Source organism: Cuculus canorus, chromosome 2 (assembly GCF_017976375.1).
Source record: "Cuculus canorus isolate bCucCan1 chromosome 2, bCucCan1.pri, whole genome shotgun sequence".
NCBI lineage: Eukaryota > Metazoa > Chordata > Aves > Cuculiformes > Cuculidae > Cuculus > Cuculus canorus.
Window position 1 is genome coordinate 18,181,153 of NC_071402.1, and position 26,595 is coordinate 18,207,747.

The 26,595-nt window shown below is 36.4% G+C and overlaps 1 protein-coding gene across 3 annotated transcripts in view; it reads left to right on the forward strand.

Moving 5' to 3' along the window:
• CSMD3 (CUB and Sushi multiple domains 3) overlaps positions 1-26,595 on the forward strand; it is a 610,540-nt gene that overhangs the window by 320,680 nt on the left and 263,265 nt on the right. For all 3 annotated transcript variants that reach the window (XM_054060149.1, XM_054060147.1, XM_054060148.1), the window contains 2 exons: positions 24,508-24,690; positions 25,796-26,122. In XM_054060149.1, coding sequence (XP_053916124.1) covers positions 24,508-24,690; positions 25,796-26,122 — 510 coding nt within the window. The remainder of the gene's footprint in view (positions 1-24,507; positions 24,691-25,795; positions 26,123-26,595) is intronic.

Consider the following 26,595-nt stretch of genomic DNA (forward strand, 5'->3'; position numbering starts at 1 on the left):
CACGGAATCCATAGAAAAACCCTGAAGATCGATTTTATCTTCATATCATCCCTTTGCAGCTCAAGCTAGGTGACTGTCTAATAGCTGTTTTGCTAACATAAGCCTATACCAACCCAGTTTGAATAAGAATATTTTGAAAGCAAGATAATGTCTTCATTAAATGTGTCGTGCAGAAAACATCTATTTTAAATATTAGTGGGATTGGCTGTGTGCTCATTCTCTTAAAATGTTGATGTCTAAAATAAAAATGAGTATGTCTCATTATTTTTAAAAAAATATTTGTTTAGAAAATTTAGCTCAAATGCAATTAATATTACAGCTTTGAGGTATTTGAAGTGACCTCTTAATTTTAGTGAAGAGCTAACTCATATACTCAGTAATATTTTAAAAGTCAGACTTGTTTATGTAGGAAGGAATCCATGAATCAGAAACCTGTTTAGTCTCTCAGGACTTGCATCTTATTTTGGAACCTGGATGGATGGTGTTTGAGAGAAGCACTAGCACAGGTCCCAGCGGTCCTTTTCCACTGCGCTGGAATTAGGATTTCTCCAGAAGCTGTTTAATATTAGATCTATGGTTCAGTCTATGCTGCAGTATTTCACTTTCAAAAACTACTAATGAGACACAGTATCATGGAGGTGAAAAGTTTATCAAAATATTATGTTGCATTTTTGCCTTTTGCTTAAACAGAGTGAATAGAATTGAAGAACTCTGGGCTGGGTTTTTTTGGAGGGTAGTGTTTTTTCAAAGTCAGTAGTTCAAAAATTAGGAAGTCTCAGAATGTAAGTTACCCAAGAAACCATAGTTCAGCCTCTCTGTTCTTGTCCATTATTATACAGTCTTTAATTACATAGTTTCACAGTATTTCCCTTAGGCTTTCTGCTTTATTCATTGCATTGGATGAATGGTGCCTGGAAAATGTAGCAACTGTTTAATATTTTAAACTCATCATTCAAGCGTTGGCCTCTCACTTATTTGCTGCACACTCTTTAAAGCCTGCAATAAATACACAATGTTTCTGTCTTGGTTTTAGCATGTATAAAATTGTATTTTCTAATCATAACCAAGATTGTAATGCTTTTTTTTTTCACTTCCAGATTAAAAAAAAATAAAAAGTCATTATTAACCTAGTGTTATATGTGGAGAAAATAAGATAAGGACAAACTTATTCATTAATTAGTGGCAAAACTACTGTTGGAACTTTGTACTTCATGATACACATTGCTGTTAATCAGACTGCAATTTTAGGTGATGAGGCATCTCTCCTTTACTTTCCTAAGATTTCTGATTGCTCCTATTTTTTACTTATTAGGTACCAAGATCTGAAACTAGACTCTCCAGAAATGAAACTCATATGAGAAGTGGTCAGATGTTAAAATTGTGGACTTTCATTATCTCTGGGCATATGCCTTAATTGTTAGCTTCCACCTAATGAGACTAACATATATAACACTTCACAAACTGCTAGTTCTTAGATTCATCTCATCACATTTTTAACTGCAACATCATACTCTTCGGGTAGCTCAGCTGATACTTCATACATGTTACATAATCTTCTGTGTTGATAGTATCTTAAAAATTGAAATCTCAAGCTGATTTATAAACATAGTCCAACTTTTTAAACCAGAGTAATTAACACAACTAAAACTAAGTTCACCTATGAAACCAGTATTTGAGCAACTGCTATCAATATATTTATTCCATCAACATTTTTCCCTACCAGAACATATTCTAAATTCTTTGTTTAACAGATTTACCAACTAATTGTCACTATTATGATCTCCCTGAGTAGCAGTATCTGTTACCGCCAAAGGAATTCTGCCTCCTGCATTTATTCATACTGCTGGTATATGTCAATTTATGTGTTTACTTCTTCAGAGTAAGAAAAGCTTATACAAATTTCATTAGCACTATTATACTGTCTTCCTTCACTAATATTTAACATGGGAAATGTGCACTAAATCCTGTTCTCCTCAGTACACTGTAAACACACAGCGTCACGAGCTGTTTCAAATCTCTAAGCATGCTCATAAGCTTTATATTTGTCTTACCATTTATTTCATGGAAGCATACTCTTCTGCTGGTCTTCTTATTGGTGAAAATTTTCAGTACAGTATGATATGATAATGCAGATCTCCGAGCAATTCATTAAATCTCAGATTTGTATGCCAAGAGATTTCTGGATGTTGATTACTCTTTTAGTTATTTTACCTATGAGAAAGAATAGCAACTGGATTTTTTTTTTCTTAAAGGAATTAGTGATGTTTGTATTTCAGTGAATTTTCAGGTATATGTTCTAAGAAATTTATGACTGTTTATTTCCCTTAGTTGTTTTTCACTGTCTTTTACTAGTTAAGTGAGGGCAGAAACTATTTCATTGATGACTTTTCATAGCCAATGAGCTTTCAATAAGTGTGAGAGAACCTTACAGAGTGATGGAAGAAATTATACAAATTTTATACAGTAACCAGGGACTCAACTTTATTTCACAGTATTTCCTTAGGTTTCTGCGATTCTGTTGTTGGCTTATTTTTTTAAACATTGATGTATGACAATGTATGTTTCTTACATTGCAGCAGAAAAATGTGAAATAGAGCGTCTGCAGTGATTTGGGGGTTTGTTGTTGTTGTCGTCATAATTAGAACAGTAGTTATGATACTCTGACATGATTAGTCTTTTGGAACAGCATAAAGTTTCCATGTGGCTATGGGAACATTTTCGTACTGTTCGTGAGGATCTGTTGATAAGATACTGATGTGTTCTATTGCTTGGGATTCAAGTATGATACTAGAAAGGCTACTGTGATTTTGATAATAATGTTCAGGTAGATAATGAGTGAAAAAAATAATTGGAATATCTTTTAATGGGAATTTTATAAACAGTCTTATTTTGATAACACAAAAGGAAAATAAATAACAGATGAAAAATATAAATAAGTTGTATTTTAAAAATGGTATTAATATTTCACAAGATGATGTCTTTGTCTTTTACTAGCTATGCTGTTTTATGAAGGAAAAGTTTTGAAAGCCGAAACAACTGCTTTAAAAAAGTGTTCTTCTGATGCATTTTTATGTTTAATTTTGCCTCATCTTTCTGTTGTGGTAAACTGACAATTCTGTTGTGGTAAACCGGTGACTAACAAAAAAAAGTTAAAATCATCAAATCAAGTATTAATAGAGTCCTAACTATGTGTTTCAGGATGCTCTCAGTGTCCGATTTTGGCTAGATATTTGTGTTTGGTGTAACAACATGTTAATATTCTTCTTAAATTCTGATGTATGGGGGAATTCCAGCATTATTTTGCTTTAATAATAATAAGCCACCTCCTTCTCACCTCCTTCTAAAGCTGATTTATTTCTGCAGTTTTGGGCAAACTAGCTTTAGCTGGTTATTGCACCATTGAGAAAAGAGAAAGTACAGCAAGTTCTACCTATATCCAACTACATCCATTATTTCTTTTGCACAGTACTGAGACTAACTTGAATAATCTTGTAGTTCTTTTGTCCATAGGAACAAAACCCATTTCAATTAGATTGTTCCAAATAAATAATACAGAATTCTAGCATCATGGAACATACTATGAACTCTTTTAGAGCTTTACAGATTACCAGTCTGAGTTTTTTAGCAGTCCTAAACTTTTTTATTTTTCTCCGTTATTTTACAGAGAGATGGGCAGGTGACAGTCAGATAAAGGGATAGTTAGAAAAAGAAGTAAAATAAGGTAAATGTTTAATCTGCCTACAAAGGGGTGAACAAGAGAGATAAAGATGAAGAAAAGAGCAAAAACAGGTTAAAACAAAGGAATAAATTCTTGTAAAAGCATTAGAGATTTAGAAGTAGCAGGTTTTAGAGGCAATAATGGCATCTACGCCTTTGTGCTGACCAGGAACACTTGAAGGTAAAATGTGGGAAGAATTACATGAATGTCTAGATATGTTTTCCTCCCAATTACACCTATTTACTTAACAAGAATAAAATATAACCTTTCCCCATACCTAAGTATCTAGGGAGCAATCCGTTCAACACAGATTTGGTGCTATATAAGGGTGAAATAACCTAGAATACAAAAAATGACATAAAGAGCGTGGGCTGATCTGTGAGACAGAGTAAAAGACAAATATTATATATTTCTCTCGTTTCCGCATATTCCTTTTTCTAAGTACATATATTATAAATTTAATCATCAGTTTACATTTGTATTTTAAAACCATTCGGTCTGTGGGATATCAGGATCACTGACTCCTACTGTTCTTTGGATACTATGACCTGATTGACATAAAAAAGTACACTTTGATAAACAGATTCATAAATGGTGCTACTTTCTTCCATCCTATTGATACATATAGACACAGTTTGGCAATGTTTATTGCAAAGACCTGCCCTCCAATCTCATTTCAGTAATTGTAAATAAGAATTGTAAATAGTAAACAAAACCATGGCACAGGTGTATTCTTGATGTCACAAGTCACAGGTGTATGACTTGATTAGTTGCATGGTTTGCCTTTTTTTTTTTTTTTTTTTTTTTAGCCCCTGATTGTTTTGAGCCACAAGCCTTGTTTTTAAATAAGATTGAGTTTTCTGTTTTTAATTTTTTAAATACAGTAATAGGAATGCTAGTTTCCACAATAATTTCTTTATAAAATCCAATATTGTCTAAGAACATAAAATACTAATTTCTTTAATAAAAATCTTATTCCAATGACTGATGCAGTTTAAAAACATCATATTGTGTTCTTCAGTAACTTCTGGGAGTATATTATCATTTCAATTGTGTTGGGTTAGACTAGATTACAATGTTCAAGAAAGAGTATATTCAAATTGTTTCTCTCCAGGCTTTTTTTCCAACTTCTCAGCGAAAATCATTGCTTTTTATCCATAATACCTGAATACTTGTACCCTAACTCAGATAAAAATAACAGTGATGAGAAGTATCTCTGTCCTAAATCTTGCTGGAACAAGGTTTTGGGCTTGAGTCTAGGGTGAAAATACAGCTCTGGCTGTAAAAGGAGATATCTTTTGTTATTAACTGCTTAGTCTGGTCTCATGCACACTTACTTTTGCTACTTTACTATTTTCTGCAGTGTATACCTGCGTTCCTACTCTGTGCTCAAAAAAAATCATAATAAATTTACTAACAGAACATGCTTCATCATACTTAAGCATGATAACCAGGGTGTATAAGATTGGGAACAATGGCACTGAAATATGTTAATCATAGACAAATGTTTCACCTGCAGTTTTCAGATGAAGCTCCTATGATCAGCATCTAGAATTACATTGAAGCCCAAGAATATTTTGTCCAAGAATCTTGGACTCATATAGCAATTAATCACAAAATCATAATTTATATATCATACAGAATTGCTCAGAATGTGCATAAGATGATGGGAAAAATATTTACCTAGCCTTGGACCTGTTATCATTTATGATTTCTTACATTCTTACATTACTTACAACCGACTATGCAGATAGTCTCTTATTAGCATTACAAATTATATTTCTACTGTGCTACCGTGTGAGGCAGCTACCTAGTCTGCCCACTGAACAAATCATAATTTCCACTCAGTATTTCTTTCTTCTGTGTTTTACTCTCCTCTTTACTCAGCCAACAACCCCTTTCTTCATAATCCTCAATGTAGTTGGTTGAACTTGTCCGATCGTCAAGTGCAAAGTAAGCTACTGCATCACTCCCCTCCTCAGCAGGACATGAGGGAAATAAGATGAGAAACTTGTGGCTCAAGATAAAGGTAGTTTAATAAAGAAAATCAAAGGCCATACAAGGAAGCAAAGGAAACAAAGAAAAATTATTCCCTGCTTCAACCAAAAGGCGATGTCCAGATGCTTCCTGGGAAGCAGGGCCTGAATACACACAGTGATTACTTTGGAAGAGAAACACCTTGTTCTCCCTCCTCCTCATTTCTCTAAGCCTTTATTGCTGAGCATGGCGTTGTATAGTATGGAATATCTCTTTAGTCAATTTGAGTCAGATGTCCTGGCTACGTCCCCTTCCAACCCAATGGCCTTCAAGGTGCATGAAGGGATAGAGAAGGAGCCTTGGTGTTGTGTAAGCAGTACTCAACAACATCCAGAACAATGGTATGTTATCAACACCATTCTAGCTATGAATACAAAGCACTGCACTATGAGGACTGAGTTGACTCCAACATAGCCAGACCCAGTACACTTGACTACATCACTTATTGTTTGTATAGAGTATCTCTCTTGTGCTGTTTTCTTCTGAGTCTTTTCCATGTCAAAACTGGGAGTAGTTTATTCTGCTGCACTGGAAAATAGCAGTTGTCCCCAAGTTACACTCTTTAACATTTCTCTTTGGAGTATGTGCATCAAAGTGATAGCTAAGAGAGGATTTAATTTCTTCCTAGAAGAGATATGTACGGGCTAAGTTTTCATCACTCTGAAAAGTGCTAACTCATGGAGAAAGCAAATAAATTTTTGATGCATGTCTTACAGAAGAGAAAAAGAAAAATAAGCATACTGCTACAGATTATTAATCACTGCAGGCAAAATCATGTAACTCAAATTACTATTTTTTTTTAAATGAAGAATTTAAAAATGTCCTTCATAGTCTTGCAGCACTTACTGAACATCAGAGAAGCCCATCCTAAAATTTACTTGCCAGCCTTTGTATTGCTTGAGGATAACATTTGACTGTTTTCATTTTACATTGTGCTGTGGGTTGCAGCATAAAAATTTTATCCTGACACGCACACCTTAAAATTTTAACTTAATGTTAGCATTCTTTTACAGCTTTATTGAGATAGATATGCTGGCCTTCAGCACCCTAACTCCATTATGATGGAATTTTAAGGTTGGGAAGATACATTATTCACCTTTATTAAGAATTTATTACATTTGTAAAATAATCTCTGCTAACTTAGAAATATGTCTTGACTGACCAATTTTTCTTATTGGTAGAAAAAATTCCTGGGTGTAATTTAACAAGAAGTCTCTGACAATGTAGAACACTGAAGAAAAGTAGTAGTGAATGTGTTCCAAGGTGTTGCCTCCGAGTTTGCGTTGTAATTTTTCTTTAAAATTTCTTGGGAGATTTTCAGTTTAACTTGGGAGTGGCGTAGTGACATTCAGCAGGAAAAGCTCTGTTTTTCAGAAAGCTTTCCAGTTCTAAGGAAGTGATTTTTGAATTGTTCTTAGCTATCTAACAATGGGTTCCTTTGAAACCAGTGCTTGGAGGAGCGGAACTATGCAGAAGCAAATGAGGCAATGACCGAAATATTACTTCTGACCATTTATGGCAAGGCAGTAATCAAATATTGTATAATCAAATTCTCCTACAATGCTGGTTAAAAGCTTCCAATAAATACAGGTAGGATAAAGGTGAGATTGTAAAGACAATGCAGTCTCTAGGTCTTGCATGAGATTGGAAAGTAAACAGCAGTTTTTATCAGCTTCAAGTTAAACATCCAGCTCTGATAATGAAGGTAATTGTTGTATAATTGTTAATTTTTTCTAAGAGTTTGTTGATTTTTTTGTGGCCCAGGTGTATTATATTTCCTGACATATCTCTTGGAATGATAAGTCTATAATTATCTCTACTTACTTTGTTAGGAGACCTCATGCTGTGGTCTCAGCATTCTAGTAGAATGGGCAGAAGCTGCTTGAGATTGTTAGGCCATTTTGTCAGGAGGTTGTGCCATTTGTCTTGAATCAGAAACAGTAAACAAGCAGGTTCCATTGATAATCTTTGTCACTACTTCTACATTATCTGAGTTTCTTAGAAAGATAACAGATTTTCAAATATTCAACTTCATTTTTTCACTGTGTGGTTATAACAGCTCTTGTATATGTTTCGAGTGAGTCAGAAATAGGGCTGTTCTTTTCTGTGATCTCATTTTCTCTTATGTTTCCATTTTAGTAGATAATATAATTACTTACAAGTTGTGTAAGTTGCCAGTAAGGATCAGTACAAGGAGGGCGTGAGGGAAAACGTGAGAGTGGGAAAATGACAGGGAGAATAACTGATGTGCTTCTATACTTGTTTAGATGGTTATGTTCGATAGCCTGCATTTAATCTAGAACACATAATTTAAAGATGCGTTCAGTCATCAATTCTTCCATTGCAAATCTTTGTAATGTAGAAGCTAATCTTTTTGTTTCAGTCATTGTTTATTTTAATCTTTCACATACTTGGTGTTAAATTTAAAGTATATGCAGTTTGGGATTTGATAACTTTGTTTCATATTCTTTAGATACTATATTTCTAAAGGCTTTCTCATGTTCACTAAAAGCAGATCGCTTATGCATTTTATACACTGAAATTTACTTCAGTACATGGATTGGAAAATTTACTCTCATCATCACATTGGTAGCTGTCCAATATTTAAATATTCTCTCAAAATGCTTAGACACACAGTCATAGTATTTTACACAGTGGAGTAGTATCTTTCTTATTTTATCTTAATCTTCTATCATCTATATACAAATATTTTTTCTCTGTAGTTTGTATATTTTAACCGCAATAAAGAATGAAACAGTAAAGCACATTATTAATAAAGCTTGAAGCTGAATCATCATTTCCTAAGAAAGATAAGACCTAGTTTAATTATTCTTCATTTTACCATTTAGGAACTGAGCTTTTACTGTTTGGTCTGAAATTATCTGCGCTTGAGGGCTGTCTCACTTGAAGTGCTTACAGGCATATTCAATCCAAACACTTCAGCAGCTTTGAATACCATTGCTTCAGGAAAATACTTTATTTCATAGCCATTAAAAATAATCTGTCAACCCTTTTGATAAGTTCTAGCATTCTTGCACATTGGATCAGTGACCTGAAATTTGGCAGGGGAATGAATATCTAACCAGATTCAGTTTGTAAAAATCCAATTTGCATATGTTTACTCACTTGTTTAAGAGGATTTACGTTACAGAAACTAAACTCCTCAAGAGCTTTATCCATATCCGAGATGTAGTCTAATCAGAGCTTCTAGCAATATTTTTCTCTCTTCTTCTTTGCCTTTTTGGAGGGTGAGGTGGGGGATGAGAGCACACCATTTCAAATTTGAAAAAAATCTGCATTCAACAACCACCTTTAGGTGAAACTTAAATGCCACTCTTTGGTGGGTAATCTTGGCTGGCTGCCACATGCCCACAAAGATGTTCTCACTCCCACCGCTCGGCAGGACCAGGGAGGAAAATAAGATGAACAAAACTTGTGGGTTGAGATAAGGATGGAGAGATCAGCCAGGCAAAACAGACTCAACTATGGAAATATTAATTTGCATTATTTCTAATTAAAAATAAAATAGGATGGTGAGAAAAGAAAACAAAACTGTAAACACACTTCCACTCCTCTTTTCCAGGCTCAACTTCATTCCTTTATTCCGAACTCTTCTACTTTATCCTCCCCACAAGTGTAGGTAGTTGGGGAATGGGGATTGTGGTCAGTTCATAATACTTTGCCATTCTTTCCTCCTAATGCTCTTCCTTTACTTCAGCATGGGGTCCCTTCCACAGGATACAATGCTTCATTAACTGCTCCAGCATGAATCCTTTCCATGGGGTGCAGTCCTTCAGAAATGGACTACTCCAGCATTGATCTCCCATGAGTCACAGATCCTACCAGAACACCTGCTCCATCATGAGCTTCTCTTCACCGAGTCATAAGTCCTGCCAGGAGTCTGCTCCTGCATGGGCTCTCCACATGCTAAAGCTTCTTTCAGGGCATGTACGCTTGTTGTGGTGTATAGTGCTACCCCATGCTCTTCTCCATGGACTGCAGGGGAATCCCTGCTTTGACACCGGGAACACCTCTTCTGCTTCCTTCTTCACTGACTTTGGTGTCTGCAGTTGTTTCTCTTGCAGTAGATTTAACCCTTTCTTAAATTCGTTGTCACAGAGGAACCACCAGCCTGCTGATAGTCTCAGCTCTGGCCAGCAACAGGTCCTTCTTGGAGGTTTCTTTATATGACATGAAGCAGCCTCTTCTCACATAGGCATCTTCTGTGGATCCCCAGCTACCAAAACCTTGCAGTGTAAACCCAATGCAAACTCACTCTATGATTCCTGTAGGAGCAAATTGTACTCTGTTGTGTTAGAATTAATTAGATAATTGTCTTTTTTTGTGCTTGTTTTTGGGAGTGGTATTTGTTCTGAGTTTTGTGGTTAGATTGTTTTGGTGGTTTTGTTTTTCTTTTCAGACTGCCGCAGTTTCCTTTTGGAAAGATATAGTTGCATTGTAGCAGATGGGATTAACTGACCAAAATAGAAAGAAGTAGAATGAAGGGTCATGGGACCAGAACTCTAGGTGGACAAGAAAGTAAGCCACACTGACAGTCTAAAGCTATCTGAAGCCAAAGTTATATGTAGAAATAGAGAGGCCTCTCTGAAACAGCAGTGGAATGAAAGAGTTTTTCCACTTAGTTAAGTGAGATACATGAGTCAATCCCTGTATAAAGAATATGTGATAAATAAATAATTTTGGCATGGGTAGTAATGTACACAATTTATTATGTTGTTTTTCATAACATACTGTAATAGTGGCTAGGATGAATAACATAAGTCACAGACAGGAGGATTTTGCAAGTATTGAACCCCAATAGACAGATATTTTGCAGTAGTATGCTAACAGACAGTAACTAGATGCAGCTAAAAGGAAAGTTGATCTTGAGGAACAAATATCACTATAAATGGGAATTTTCAGTCTTTTGCAGCATAATTCATATTGTCTGATTCTAGTTGATAAGTTGAAAGTGTTCCATCATTTCCTATAAATAGTGGAGGTTTTCAGTTCTAAATAAGTACCTGTTTTTACCATTCCTGTTAATACTCCTGTGTGAGTAGATCAACACACTGGTCCAGCATGTTACTTTTGTTTTTTTCAGTAGTAATTGGTAACAATTTCTCTACAGTCTTTATTTATCTCTCCATTCTGTGACCTTCAGTTTGGCTGGGTTCTTCATCCCAAATGTGACATATTTGTAACAGATTTGTTACTAGCCTCTTTTTCCTCTTCGGATTGGAACTGAACTGACCATATCCAAAGGTAATGCTTATGTGATGTCCAAATGTTCCTAAAACAAAAGCAAGCTGGAACTAATAGTCTTACGTCCTGACTAGATATTTAGCTCAGTAATATTAGAAAGATATAGTGATAATAAGATCACTACCAAATTTAAAGCTTGGTGGGGTTATGTGATCATGTGTATATTCGGCATATGATGCAGATAACCATCATGGAATCATTGAAGGCATAGGAGGACAAGATTTATTGATTGCCATTGAAGAAGAGTTGCAGAGTTGATGCAGTTTGAAAACGTCTGCTTTGATATTGTCAGTAAGAGTAACATCAACACATTTGAAAGATTCTGCAGATGATATACTAGTTGCAAGTAAATTCTCAGTTGTCACAGTATAAACTATTTCAAGAGATAAATTGTGGATGATAATTTCAATAGTCTTGAGGTTGGAGATCTATCTGTACACATCTACCATATGGGATGAAACAGGACAGTGCTATTCAGAACAGAAAGGTCATCAGTGTGTGTGCAAGTCTGTTTGACTACTATAGTGCTAGGAAAAAATCCCCTGAAATAGTTATTTTCATTTAGACGATCTTTAAAAGCATACTGGCGGGTGGAGAGGAAGCTACTAGATCTAAAACATTCCATTTTCCTGGAAGATTTCTAAACATGAAGGAAATGACTTAGTTAAATCAGCAATGAAACAAATTAGTTTCCTGCTACAGAATCACAGAATCACAGAATCACAGAATCACAAGGTTGGAAAGGACCCATTGGATCATCGAGTCCAACCATTCCTAACACTCCCTAAACCATGTCCCTAAGCACTTCATCTACCCGTTCCTTAAACACCTCCAGGGAAGGCGACTCGACCACCTCCCTGGGCAGCCTGTTCCAGTACCCAATGACTCTTACTGTGAAGAATTTTTTTCTGATATCCAACCTGAACCTCCCCTGACGGAGCTTCAGGCCATTCCCTCTTGTCCTGTCCCCTGTCACTTGGGAGAAGAGGCCAGCTCCCTCCTCTCCACAACCTCCTTTCAGGTAGTTGTAGAGAGTAATAAGGTCTCCCCTCAGCCTCCTCTTCTCCAGGCTAAACAACCCCAGCTCTCTCAGCCGCTCCTCAGAAGACTTGTTCTCCAGCCCCTTCACCAGCTTTGTTGCTCTTCTCTGGACACGCTCCAGAGCCTCAACATCCTTCTTGTGGTGAGGGGCCCAGAACTGAACACAGTACTCGAGGTGCGGTCTCACCAGTGCTGAGTACAGAGGGAGAATAACCTCCCTGGACCTGCTGGTGACCCCATTTCTGATACAAGCCAAGATGCCGTTGGCCTTCTTGGCCACCTGGGCACACTGCTGGCTCATGTTCAGTCGGCTGTCAACCAGCACCCCCAGGTCCTTCTCTTCCGTGCAGCTCTCCAGCCATTCTTCCCCCAGTCTGTAGCGCTGCATAGGGTTGTTGTGCCCCAAGTGCAGGACCCGGCATTTGGCCTTGTTAAACCTCATCCCATTGGTCTCGGCCCAGCAGTCCAGCCTGTTCAGATCCCTTTGCAGAGCCTCCCTACCCTCCAGCAGATCGACACTTCCTCCCAGCTTAGTGTCATCTGCAAACTTGCTAAGGGTGCACTCGATGCCTTCATCCAGGTCATTGATAAAGACATTGAACAGGGCTGGACCCAGTACTGAGCCCTGAGGAACTCCACTTGTGACTGGCCTCCAGCTGGAGTTAACTCCATTGACCACCACTCTCTGGGCCCGGCCATCCAACCAGTTTTCAACCCAGGAGAGTGTGCGCCTGTCCAGGCCAGAGGCTGACAGTTTCTGCAGCAGAATGCTGTGAGAAACTGTGTCAAAGGCTTTACTGAAGTCCAAGAAGACTACATCCACAGCCTTTCCCCCATCCAGTAGTTGAGTGATTTTGTCATAGAAGGTGATCAGGTTAGTTTGGCAAGATCTGCCTTTTGTAAACCCATGTTGGCTGGGCCTGATCACCCGGTTCTCTTGCATGTGCTTCATGATAGCACTCAAGATTACCTGTTCCATGACTTTCCCCGGCACTGAGGTCAGAATGACAGGCCTGTAGTTCCCCGGATCCTCTCTGCAACCCTTCTTGTAGATGGGCACAACATCAGCCAGCCTCCAGTCTAGTGGAACTTCCCCAGTCAGCCAGGACCTCTGGAAGATGATGGATAGGGGTTTGGAAAGGACATCCGCCAGTTCCTTCAATACTCTTGGGTGGATCCCATCCGGCCCCATAGACTTGTGGGCGTCTAGCTGGGCAAGCAAGTCTCTAACCGCCTCCTCTTGGATCACGGGAGCCTCAATCTGCACCTCTAACTCTTGGATTTGTAAACAGAAGGAACAACTTTCTTTGCTATTAAAGACTGAGGCAAAGAAGGCATTAAGTACCTCAGCCTTGTCCTTATCCCCTGTCACTGTTATTCCTTCTGCATCCACTAGAGACTGGATATTCTCCCTCGTCCTCCTTTTCCTGTTAATGTACTTGTAGAAAGACTTTTTGTTGTCTTTCACAGACTTAGCGAGTTTTAATTCTAGTTGGGCCTTGGCCCTCCTGATTTTTTCCCTGCACGATCTCACTTTGTCCCTGTAGTCCACCCAAGATGCCTGTCCTTTCCTCCAGAGCACATAGAGCTTCTTCTTCTTATTGACGCATCTTGAGATCTCCCTGCTCCACCAAGCTGGCTTTTCCCCCCGCCGGCTCCTTTTCCGGAACACAGGGATGGCCTGCTCTTGAGCTGCTAGGATTTCATTTTTCAAGAGCGCCCAACCCTCATGGGCTCCCTTGCCCTGAAGGACTGTTTCCCACGGGACTTTGCTAATCAACCTTCTGAATAGGCCAAAGTCTGCCCTCTGGAAGTTTAATGTGACTGTTTTGCTAACCCCCTTCTTAATCCCACCTAGAACTGAAAACCCTATCATCTCATGATCACTTAATCCCAGGCATCCTCCAACCGTCAAATCCCCAACAAGACCTTCTCTATTCACAAACAGCAGGTCTAGGAAGGCACCCTCCCTTGTTGGTTCGCTAACCAGTTGTGCAAGGAAGTTGTCTTCGATGCACTCCAGGAACCTCCTAGACTGTTTCCTTTCTGCTGTATTGTACTCCCAGCAGACATCCGGAAAGTTAAAGTCTCCCACAAGGACAAGAGGCAGAGATTTAGAGACTGTCCCCAGCTGTTTATAGAAGAGTTCATCAGCAGCTTCCTCTTGGCTGGGTGGTCTGTAACAGACTCCTATCACAAAGTCCCCTTTCTTGTGGGCTCCTCTGATTTTAACCCATAGGCACTCGATCCCGTCCTCACCGTAATCCAGTTCAAGAGTATCAAAGCACTCTTTGACATAGAGGGCTACCCCGCCTCCTTTCCTACCCTTCCTGGCCCCTCCTGAAGAGTTTATATCCCAACATAGCTGTAGTCCAGTTATGTGAGTCATCCCACCACGTTTCTGTGATGGCAATGACATCGTAGTCACCTTGCCCTACAACAGCTTCCAGCTCATCCTTCTTATTGCCCATGCTGCGTGCATTGGTGTAAATGCACTTCAGCTGGGCTGATGAACCTTCAGCCCTCGTAAAGGGAAGAGAGTTTATTCTCGATTGACTGGTCCTTGGAATAACTAATTCCACAGACCCAGTTTCATCCTTACTGTCCCCACTTGTACTCGCCCTCACTTGCCCTGTTGTGGTGTACTGGTGGTCCTCTCCAGCACACCATTTCTCAGCCGCCGGTTTCCCACTTCCAGGCTCATTCCCAACTAGCCTGGTCTCCTCCCCTTCCCCCTTCACATCTAGTTTAAAGCTCTATTTAAGAGCCTAACTAGATTTTTAGAGATAACTTTAGTCCCCCTTCGAGACAAGTATGACCCATCCCTAGTAAGAAAACCTGGGGGTGGGTGGGTCACCCCATGATCAAAGAAGCCAAATCCTCTCTCCTCACACCATTTTTTACTCATATTAGTAAAATAGTATATTGCATGTTTTTATCATACCTTAAAATATTTTGTAAACATTAAAAGACAGCTTCAGTCTTTTTATAGTGATTAAAATATGCTTATATTTTTATCGTTGAATACAAATTATTTAGTCTGTGGAAGAAAACCATTCTTATTTTCAAACGAGAAAATCGCCATCCATTTAATTAAAAAGGATTCAAGCATAGAAATTATAGAATTTATGTAACTGGTAATAGATGGATTTTAAGTTTAACGCTACCTGAAAAATTATTTCAGACATTTCTGCACTTGGTTTATATTGCCATGTTCAAAGTATACTGATTCCAAACACGGCTACAGCTGTTGCTTCCAGTCACTTGTTTTCCTAGAAAAGAATTGCAAAGTCAAACTTTAGAAAGATATATTCAGAAGATATTATGCACTTTTTGTTAGAATCTTTCTTCTTGGAACACTTCTATGCTTTTGGCAATTCTCTTGCAAATATTTTATTGATTAAGAACATTTGCACAGCTTTCAATCACATTATCTCCTTTTGACAGGCCAATGGTCTGAGGGATGTTCTATGCATTTTCACTGGAACTGTTCATGTAAAGCATTGCAAACTTAAATAGAATTCCTTAGTATTATATTTTCCATTTATTCTTTTTTGCTAGTGCGCAGTTCCTGTAGTTCTGTAAGGAAAGCTTAACAGTGTAATTTTCCGCTATTACAAGTTACATGGGGAGAGAGCTACTGAAATTGATAGTTGTTTTCCTTCTTCAACAGAACTACTTTATTTTTTGTAGTGTAATTAGGTCACGTAGCAAACCATAATGTGGAATTTTATTCCTGTCTTTAAAATAAAAATGCTGATACTTGCATGAAACTTTCTTCAGATTATCCAGAGATCCATCTTTTGCCCAGCTAACATCAGATTCATTCAGGAAAATCTTCTAGGAATTAGTTAACCTTGCTCAAATGCAATCCCCCTATACTAAAGTAGCTCTGTCAATAAAAGCAAATGTAACATACCTCCTTTCTGCTTATTCTCTAGATTCTTGGTAGAGGGGATTTAGCTGAAAAGGAAAGGTGTGGTTGATTCAGAGATATAGTGGCTGGGGAGCAAAAAAGATTGAATAGAGGAATGACAATATAAGGATGTGTTTATACACTGTAGCTTCAGAAGAACATAGTGGGAGGATAAAACATGCCTCCCCTTGACATGCATCTTCTCTTCATATCAAAATTATACCAAAACAGAACAAGTATTACTGTGATAAAGCCGTAGAAGGAAGGCTGAATTGATAGGATTTTGGGGAATAATCTTGTGCTGGAAGCAGAAGACTCTTGAGTGCAACATGGAAGACAAACATTGCTAATAATTCTCACAACTTTAAATGAAATTTTATCAAATGATAAAATATCTTTTTTTTTTGTAAACAAATCTAGAGCTAACAAGATACTGGGATTTATTTCCACAATAATTTAGGAAATGCAAGAAGCAGAAGGAATTTGGAAGAGGAAAAATGGGACTACCCATTTCTCTAACTTCTTTGATATAAACCAGTACTCTAGTATTGGTACGTGGCTGCTGGCTTCTACCTACTTTGCTCTCCTTTAGTTACCGTAATGCCTCCAAGGCAGAATGATCACTGGATTAAAAAATATGCACCTACTATTCTTATGTTTAGATTTTTCATATGTCTACTCTTTACTTTATGTATTTAGGAAAGGAAAAAACAACAAACACCACCAACAACCAACAGATCATCCAAAAGCTAAATGTTGGTGAATGAACACATGCCAATAAATGCGTGCTTAATATTTCATTTATTCAGTGCAGTTATTTGAAATGAATCGAAATACTATCAGCATCAAATCTGGAACCCAGAAAATTCAGTTTTAATGTCAAATTAATCCAAAAGGTGAGGGATGGAAATTAGCTTTTAGATAATCTAGGGAATCTCTTTTGTGCCTCTAGTGTAGTATGAAAAAGAAACAATACAGCCTTTTCTATATGCTTTGCACTATTGTTAGTATTCATTTTAGTAGTTATAGTTGTACATATTACAATGGCTGCATAGTTATTTCTTTGATCTGTTACTTTAATAGCTACTTTGTGTAATGTATTAATGGTACATAAATTCAAGAAGTGAAATTCAAAACTTACTTCAATGATGGCTTTGTCATTGACTTCATCTTAAGGGTTTTCTGAGCATTAAACTATATTTTCTTATTTAGTTCAGGCATCGCATCAGGCAGTGGCATTAGTTTGCTTGGTACTTAAAATTTACTTCAGTCTTAGAGCATGTACTCAAAGATAAAATCATTCTTACATACTCTTGTAAATAAGTACTCAAATAGTTGAAACTATAAGCTCTTTCTGTGAATTCTAAATACCGCTAAGCATGCTGGTAAACCTCAATACACAGACTACAATTTCTTCCTCTTAAAATTTAAATATTTCTCTTTATGGTTTTGGATGAAATTAGACAATGCCCCAGCTGTTTAACAAGTGGACTTTTGAGCATTCTAAATAGTTTTTAAACAAAATGAATAATGGGAGACGACAGCAAGGTAATACGTGGTAAAACATTGCAGAAAAGAGAGTTAAAACTTAGAAAAATACATTATACTACCAGAACTTTAAATTGTCCTAAAGACTCATGTCTTTTAATTTTAAAGAGTTGCAGAAAAAATATCATCCTGAATTGAATTCTAAAGGCAACTCCATAAAGACTAAGCAGATACTAGTGAAGCTAAGGATATTTGAGCATTTCCATTTACTTTTTTTTGTCCAGTGTTGTGTTATTTTGATTTCTATGTGCAACTACCTTTTCCTCCAAAATTCATGTACTTGAACCCCACCTGTTGTGAACATTTCCACAAATGAGGAGTCCCATGGTGCTATTAAACTGTTTGTGTTCATAGAGTTTTACAGGGTAGTTCATTTTCTAAACTTAAATTAAGAGAGTAACTTATTTTATTGGAGCTGCAGTTATGTAAAGTCCCACAGGACTCATTCATTAGCTGGATAAGCTTATTGCTAGCTGACTAGTAAATAACTCAACTTTAAAAGACAGAACATAACACTGAATAGGAAAAGAAGGAAATACGTATGTACATAAAATCTGTAAGTACCTACAATATATATTAGAACATAACTATGAAGAATTTCATGCTTATAGTAAAAAAAAATAGATAAATTATACAATAAAAATCAGTCAGATTTAACTACTGTCCCTCTGACAAATCTGTTGTCATGGAGAATGGTTGTAACTATTTCTAATAATAGAAATGTTGGGCATTTGTGATATACATAAAATATTACTTTCACTGGTGGCTGCCAATGTTTTCTCACTGCATTCTCAGAGGAACTTCAATTGACTTTCCCATAAATGACCTTACTGCCATTACCTTCCAACAATTAATTATGCTGTTTTTTCTTTGTGCAGTGCTCACACTTTGGCTTGTAACTTTATGTGATCAGGAAATGAGAAGTAATCTGACAATTCAGCAAGAGTGAGGAAGGAAGGTTACCATCCCTTGCATAGCAGGGAAGGAACAGCTGCTTCTCTTATTGATTTTTCCACACCCCACCTAGATTTTCACTGACTTACCCTATACCCTTAGATGGGTGTTGTGTGTAACACATTGTGCACTGAATATCTTGTGAATTCATACTGGGACAAGATCTGACTGAATGCATAAATCACCCTCCTCTCCTTTCCTGCCCTTGCATACCTGTTTCTTCTGTTAGAGAACCCAGGAACACAAAGAATGTGCTGCGACACACTCTGATGGGTCTCACCTGGGGCAGTCAGGCAGGTCCTATGGAGAGCACCTTCTCATAGTTTTGATACAGACACTGTTCCAGCCCATTTGTGTTTGAAATCAATGAAGGTTTCATTCCTTGTCACACTTGATGTTTGCTAGAAAAATAGCCAGACCATGTGTAAGAGCACATCATTCTTGCCTTTTAGCAAAATAAGCACACAAACAAAATAAAACAAAGCCCTAACACAAATATAAAACCCTTTGTGATCAGAATTGAGGCTAAATAAATCACACCAGTTGTTCAGGGTAAGAGTAGAAAGTTAAGGTAGAAAATCTTTTATATATTGGGAATTCTCAGGAGATGGAATGTATAGATAAAATTCTTAGAGTTTGAATGGAGCAATGGTATTCATAACCTTTAAAATGTAACTGAAAACCACATAACACTGGGCTCTTTGTTCTTTTGGAAATGAACCTCCATCCTTTGTTTATAAAAACACTCATGCTTTAACAGTAACAGTTAATAGACGAAACCTATTTTCTTTTATTTGAAAATACATATAAACATAATACTTAGGAAAGGGTATTGTCTGCTACAGCATTCTGCTTTTTTTTACTGATCATAGCAATACCTAAACCCTATTACACATATATGTGACCAGACCTCCAATCTTTTTCTATGTAAGCTGCTAAGCGTGGTCTAAGATCTCACTGAAACTGTCCAATGACTGTTTACTAATTGCTTGTATTATTTATCATCCTAATTAACACTAAGAAATTTGTGGTCTTGATTCATAAGTTATTCATTTTTATTATACTGCTTGTTGCTTTTTGAGTCCTTTTTTTCTCCTTATGATGTAAGTTTTAATGTCCAAGATAGAATAGGTGTTTATACTATTGCTAGTCCTTTATGATTTGTAAACAAAAGTTTCACAAAGATATAATGGCATTTTTTCCTAGCTCTTTGAATAAGCAAGTCCTGCAGTGGGAACACTGGTGTGGGAATTTCACAATCAAATCAGATATATAACATGTATTCAATTATATATCTATAAATTGTGCATAACCTAGTGTTTAAAACTGGGATTACATAGATTTTTCCTCAGTGTGTCAGTATAGGATGGTGAAACTTTGTAGTTTTTTGACATAGCAAATTCAAATATCAAACAGCTAGCTTAATTCCTTTTGAATTACATAATAAACTTCTTTTTTGCCTACTAGTATTTAGTTAATCCAGTATACTTGTTGCAAAAAACAGCATGTAATAAAGTCAAGTGTGATTTTATTATTGACAAAACAAATCTAGTTGTCTGCCCTGTTTCCTTTGATACGGTCAGTAAAACAAAAAAAAAAAAGTGCACAAGCAATCTCTTCTTTTTTTTCCAAAATTGTTTTCCCTTATGAGAATCACATTTTTATATTTTATTTTCCCTTGATTTACAGGAGGGAAAGATAGATAAGTTACCTTTTCAAGCCCTAACTCTAGTGTGAGTCTGTCAAAATGCATTTGTGTAGTGATCATTTCTTTTCCCTGAAGCTTATTTAGTCACTTTCAGAATGTGCCTGTCCTTCACAAAGACAGAGTAGAAAACAGAAAGAAACGTTCCTTTCTTACTATCTTTATATTGCTAGCTACTGGATCTTTGGGCGCTCTCTTCAGTCCATCATTGACTGGAAATCTATGGAGCCCTTCAGTTAAATACACAAAACTGGGAGGTTACATTTTATTTCTTTTCACCATTTGGTGCCTAAAGTTTCCAATTCAACGTTATTTTTTAAAAGTTTTAGTTATAGCATTACGAATTGAGCTGTTTGAAAACTTACTGTTTCTTCTGCTAATCTTGAACAACTATCAAATAATTTATATTTATTACAAGGGAATGAATCACAATGAGGGACTAGTGCCAGTTTATCAAGAAATGAAATTTTGTCAAGCTCTATACCTAACTTCTTAAGCATTGAAAGAAATATACAACGCTGCGAAGCTGAAGGAAAAGTGGCAGAGCTAGCATTAAAAAAAAAAGTGAATGTAAATATAATTTGCCCCACTTAGTTATTTCAAATAGAAAATAGTGATCTTTCCTAAAGTTATGTTATTTAAAATGTGATTATGTGACAAAAGCCCAGTAAGTAGTATTTTTTTCTCGTCTGTTTCAAAGGAAGTTTGTTGACGTTCCCTCAGTAAATCTAAAATCTATTTGCACTTAAACCCAAATAAATAATTATAATTTCTGCTCCTAAGGAGAACTAAATACTGACAAGAACATTATGTTTCAAATTCAGAATGAACTGATTCTAAAATGAAATTTACAGAGAGTATAAAAGTCATATAAGCAAGACATGGAGAAGAGATTAAAATAATAAAGGAAGGCGATGCTATAAATGTAAATGGTTGTGAATGGGATTTAGGGATGGTTTATTTCATTTAAAACTGTCATTCACATAACATCTTGTTCAACTTAATTCTGTTTATTAAAGTAAATAGAATATAAACCTATGAATGTAATCTCAGATTATAGTAAGCAGGAAAATAGTGGGTTTTTGGGTTTTTTTTCCAACTAACTTTTTTTTTCCCAAATAAACAGTTATAAGCTGTCTAAGAAATTTTTGAATGCAGAATAAGTTACTTTAGGTCTTTCTGACAGGGATGTCTGACAGAAGACAAGATCATCAAGCTCATTAGTAGCCCCAAATGATGGTAAATAAATATAAGTAGGTACGACTCCAAGTACTGCCTAGCCTATATTCTATGAGAAAACTATTCAGCTATTTGATGTAGTCACCTGTAGGAGAGCCAGTTTATAGAATATATTTGTTTTCCCAAATGAATTCTGAAATGTCTGAGGCATTTAGAATAATATTAAATTACCGGGACATTTTGTATTTTTTCAGTAGTTAAAAAAATGAATAGTTCTATAGGTTTGACTTTAATAGTCTCATCAATATGAAAGATAAGAGGAGTGATTTTGTGTCTTCTTTGGGATATCTTACATTATTTCTTCAGAACAGCTTTAACTTCTATTGGAGATCTGTGCTCTGGGCAGAGTTTGAACTCGATTTTTATGTTTGTTTAAATTATGAATTATATTCTTCTTTTCCTAGAATTGTTTGACCAAATACAAATTAAGGAAAAAGAAATGCTGCTGTTTATTTTGCTTTTTGTTATATGGTTTTATATTATTAGATTTTATTTTTCTTTAATCAGACAGAGTAATAAAGCTTTTCAAATTTTATATAGCCTTTTTTAAAAGAATTTTCAGCTCTTTTTAATTTCCTTTTTAATTTTAATCAATGGAATGTTCTTCATTTGCGTTTTTCTCATATTTTGGTTGTATTCAGAGCTGAAAGCTTTGAGAAATGACATGTATTCTTCTGGCAATATGACATTAGAAAAAAATTTTGACTTAAAATCAGAACACTCGGTGTTCATTTGTTTTATTTACTCATGGACAAACTACCAAATGTGCAAAGAAAAAAAAAAAAGGTGGCAGCAAGACCTTTAAAGAGAAAATGTCAAACTGTCTTTTAAGACTATTTGCTGCTATTATTATTACAAGTGACAAATTAATTTTATTTTAAGATTTCTTTCCTTTTTATAGTTAGGATCTCTCATGAAAAAAATTGTGATAGTTGGGATGCATAAAGTAAAAATACTTTGAATTTCCATCACCTTAGTACTGCATTTCTGTTATTTGTAGATTGTAGATTCCTAAATTTCACATTTTGAATAAAACATTTTCTTTACAATTTCTAAGACATAACAGACTGCATAGATGGGTTCTGAGAGAGTGGGTGAATCTCCCTGCAAGGCCACTTACTACCATCTGTGGCAGTTTGTCAGCTGAAAAATTTTCATGATCTACAGAAAAAGTCAAAAGCTTGACCTGTGCAACTATAGGCTGAACTCTATCTCAACTCCTGGGGGAAATCGCGGATCAAGTCCTCTAGGAAGCTATTTCTTGACATGTAAAGAAAGTGATTTGAGACAGTTAGCATGAATTCATCAAGGGTAAATCACATCTGACCAAGCTGATTGTCTTTTTGTAGTAAATCATTAGGTTGCTGGACAAGGGCAGAGCAGTAGATATTTCCTACCTCAACATTATAAAGGCTTCTCGCTCTGTCCACTAGTCCAGAGTTGGACATACGAATGTAATGTTCTGACTTGGATGTAAGAATACTGTAGGAGAAAACACGATGGGTGAAAAAAAGAAAAATATCAAAAATAAAAAAAGGCCAAAGAAAAAACCCAAACCAAACAAACAAAAAAACCCCAACCCTATAAAACAAAGGTTGGATGATAGTTTAGTGATTAGTGGACCACATTGTAGTGGAGGCCACCAGCAAGAAAAGTGCTACAGGAGCCTGCACTGGGATATATTCCACTTGTCATCGGCTGTGAAGGGGCTATGAAGTGCACTCTTACCAGGTTTGTAGATGACATCAGATTAGGAGAAACAGTCAAACATGCTCAAGAACAGTGCTGCTATCCAGAGAGACCTATAGAGGCCATAGGAATGGGCCTACAGGAGCTCTACAAAATTCAACCAGGACAAGTTCTAAGTCCTGCATCTGGGAATGTTTGATTCCTGCACATAATAAAGACTGGGGAATAGCTCTCCAAAAATGGGCTTTGGTGCCCTGATAGATCCCAAGCTGTACGTAAACCAATAGCATGCCTTGGCAGCAGAGAAGGTCGAAAGCATCCTGAGCTGGGTTAACAGGAACATAGACTGATCCTCAGTGGAGGACAAACATGGGTACAGGCTGAGCGAAGGGTCAATTGAGAACAGCCCTGCAAAAAAGGACTTGAGGGTAATGGTGGATTAAAAACTGAATTTGAGCTGGCAATGCATCAAATGGAATGCATCAAAAGAAACATGACCAGCAAGTCAGGAGATGCCCCATCCCTGGAGGTGTTCAAGACCAGATTGGATGAGGCTTTGAGCAACCTGATCCAGTGGAAGGTGTCTCTGCCCATGGCAGGGGCATGAACTACATGATCTCAAAGGTTTCTTTCAACACAAACCTTTCTATGATTCCAGCTTGAATTGCCCTGTGAACTTGTGGAATGCATATGGACTTGAAATGCTTTTCAGAGTATCCTTCCATGCTTATAACTACCAGTGAAAGCTGAGGACAGTATGTAATTTGAGAGAGTATCATAGCTGTAACAATTGTAGAAATAAAAGAGAATAATTCAGATACCTTCCGTTAGTCTGCTGAGGTAAAATGCTGTGTGAGAATAAAGAACTTATTTTTGCATGTGTGTAGATAATGTGTGTGTATACACTTGTATATATTTACATATAGCCTCCTCTTGACTTCAGGGAATTATTTTGTGTCACTACTCCCTTTTTCTGCCATGTCATTGGTTCATCAGTTTACACTGTATAGGAAAATTGATGGTGTTTACACAGTGGGATGCTGGTCTCTGTTGCTAGTTTTAAGTACTCACATAGTATAAATGATATTTTGATTAACATTATTTTTGCCTAAAGTTTTACAAAATATATTAAGTAGGAATAATTTTCCTCATATCATTTTAATTCCAAGTACTCTCTTAACACAAAGGGCTCTGATTTTTCTAAGATTCTTACACAGAATTTCCTCCTTAAGAAGCTGAAGTATAGAATCAGACTCAGTGGTGTGTTTCAGCAACTATTGTTGTGTGATTTTCATTTGCTTACAATAATGTATAGTTATTTTCTAGATACGAGCATATACCCACAGGGAGTTTATGTTATTCTTCTGGAAATAAATTCCTTATTTATTTCAACAGAAATTGAAAAGGAAAGCTGTGGGGATCCTGGAACACCAATGTATGGTATCAGAGAAGGGGACGGATTTTCTAACCGTGATGTTTTAAGGTTTGAGTGTCAGTTTGGATTTGAATTAATTGGAGAGAAATCTATCATTTGCCAAGAAAACAACCAGTGGTCTGCAAACATACCAATCTGTATTTGTATGTACCAAATATTTTTTATTATTATTTTAAAGCATAACATTATGATAATTTTTTTCCTTGTATGTAATCAGCCATGTAATTGATTGCAGAGTTAACACAATGGAATTAATTCCACTGACAGGATGACTTCTGTTCAGTGGTGGGTTTGCCTAATGATTATGCCCCAAACAGGTTCTAGAATAGCTAAAATATTATTTCTTTTACTAGCAACTATTAAAGTAGTTGTCTTTATGTGATTTGATATAATGTTTTATTATTTGGGTTTTGGTAGGATTCTGTAGATTTTATTATATATTATACACTTTTTATAGCTACCCTTATAAGTTAATATATTTCCTTAGATTAGAAGTTGCTGAACTATAATCAAGGTTTTAAATTATTTGTTTTTCCCCATTTATTATATATGAATATCTTTTAGCACTTAAGTGATTATAGAGATTTATAGCTCTCTTCCTGTTACATTATACAGCATAAGTAAAACCAGTGTTGTGTTATGTACTCGTGGCAACATCTCCTTTAACATTTCCAATAAAAGAATACAAATCAAATCTATTCAGAGTGCAAACAGTTGCATTCATCCCTGCAACTCAATTAATATGGGTTAACTGAAATGGGTGAATATAAAATATTATCCTGATAAGAACAAAACAACTCTGTTGTCTCTTTGAGGCTAGTTAATTTCTTGTGCTTCTCTGTGAACAACAAATGATAAGGACACTATTGACTTTCTGCCTCTGCAATGTGCACAGTGAGAGGTCTGCTCATCTAAACACTTCCTTAAAGGAAAAAATAAGTGCTGCCAAGTGATTAAGGATTGTTGAACAGGGGTAAATTCTAAGGACTGCTGTGGGCTTCCAATGCAACAAAGATCTTCTTTATTACCTGGGGGCTCCACTTGGGAGGTATTTATTAAGGGGAAGGAAATAAGAAGATAAAAAAAACAAACCTTCTGTCTTCTTTCACTGATCATTACAAATACTGAATTATTCAGTTGAGCTAATCAGCAAGTTTAAGGAGCCCTTGCAAAAACTTACTAGTAAATCAACTCATTATTGAAATGTTTTATTCTATTATCTAATTTCCTTCTCTCTTTTTTTGGCAGTTCCTTGTCTTTCCAATTTTACTGCACCAATGGGAACAGTCCTTTCACCTGATTATCCAGAAGGATATGGGAATAATTTGAACTGCATTTGGACAATAATTTCAGACCCTGGGAGTCGAATCCACCTCTCTTTTAATGACTTTGACTTGGAATCTCAGTTTGACTTCCTTGCAGTTAAAGATGGTGACTCTCCAGATTCCCCCATAATAGGAACATTTACTGGTGCTGAAGTTCCTTCCCATCTTACCAGTAATGGTCATATTCTACGTCTGGAATTTCAAGCTGACCATTCAATGTCAGGACGTGGATTTAACATCACTTATAACAGTGAGTAATAATATTTTTCAATATATGTATGTGTTTTGTTCTTGAAATACAGTTTAGGAGATAAGTATAAGCACATCAAAATGACTTTATGATAATACACCTTCAACCAAATCCTATTTACTTTCAAATTCTTAATTTAGATGTTTAGATTGTCTTCCAAATACAGCATTAGTGCTGAAAATATGTCTGTAATTATAATTTACAGCATTAGAGATTGTTGTGTTGGCACTGTTTGGAAGACTGACAAATCAGGCCAATATCTAACTGTAAAAGAGAACTTTACTGAATTTGCTAATGGCACATTTTGTGCTGCTGCTTAAATACTACATAATGATAAGCACCATCATTTCATGTACAAAACTGTTACTCTTGAACAGTCATGTGCTAGTTAAGCTGTGAATGTACATAATACCTGGAGATGATGGCTGCAGTCCGTGCTAGCTCCTAATAATCTTGTTTAATGTGGGCAGATA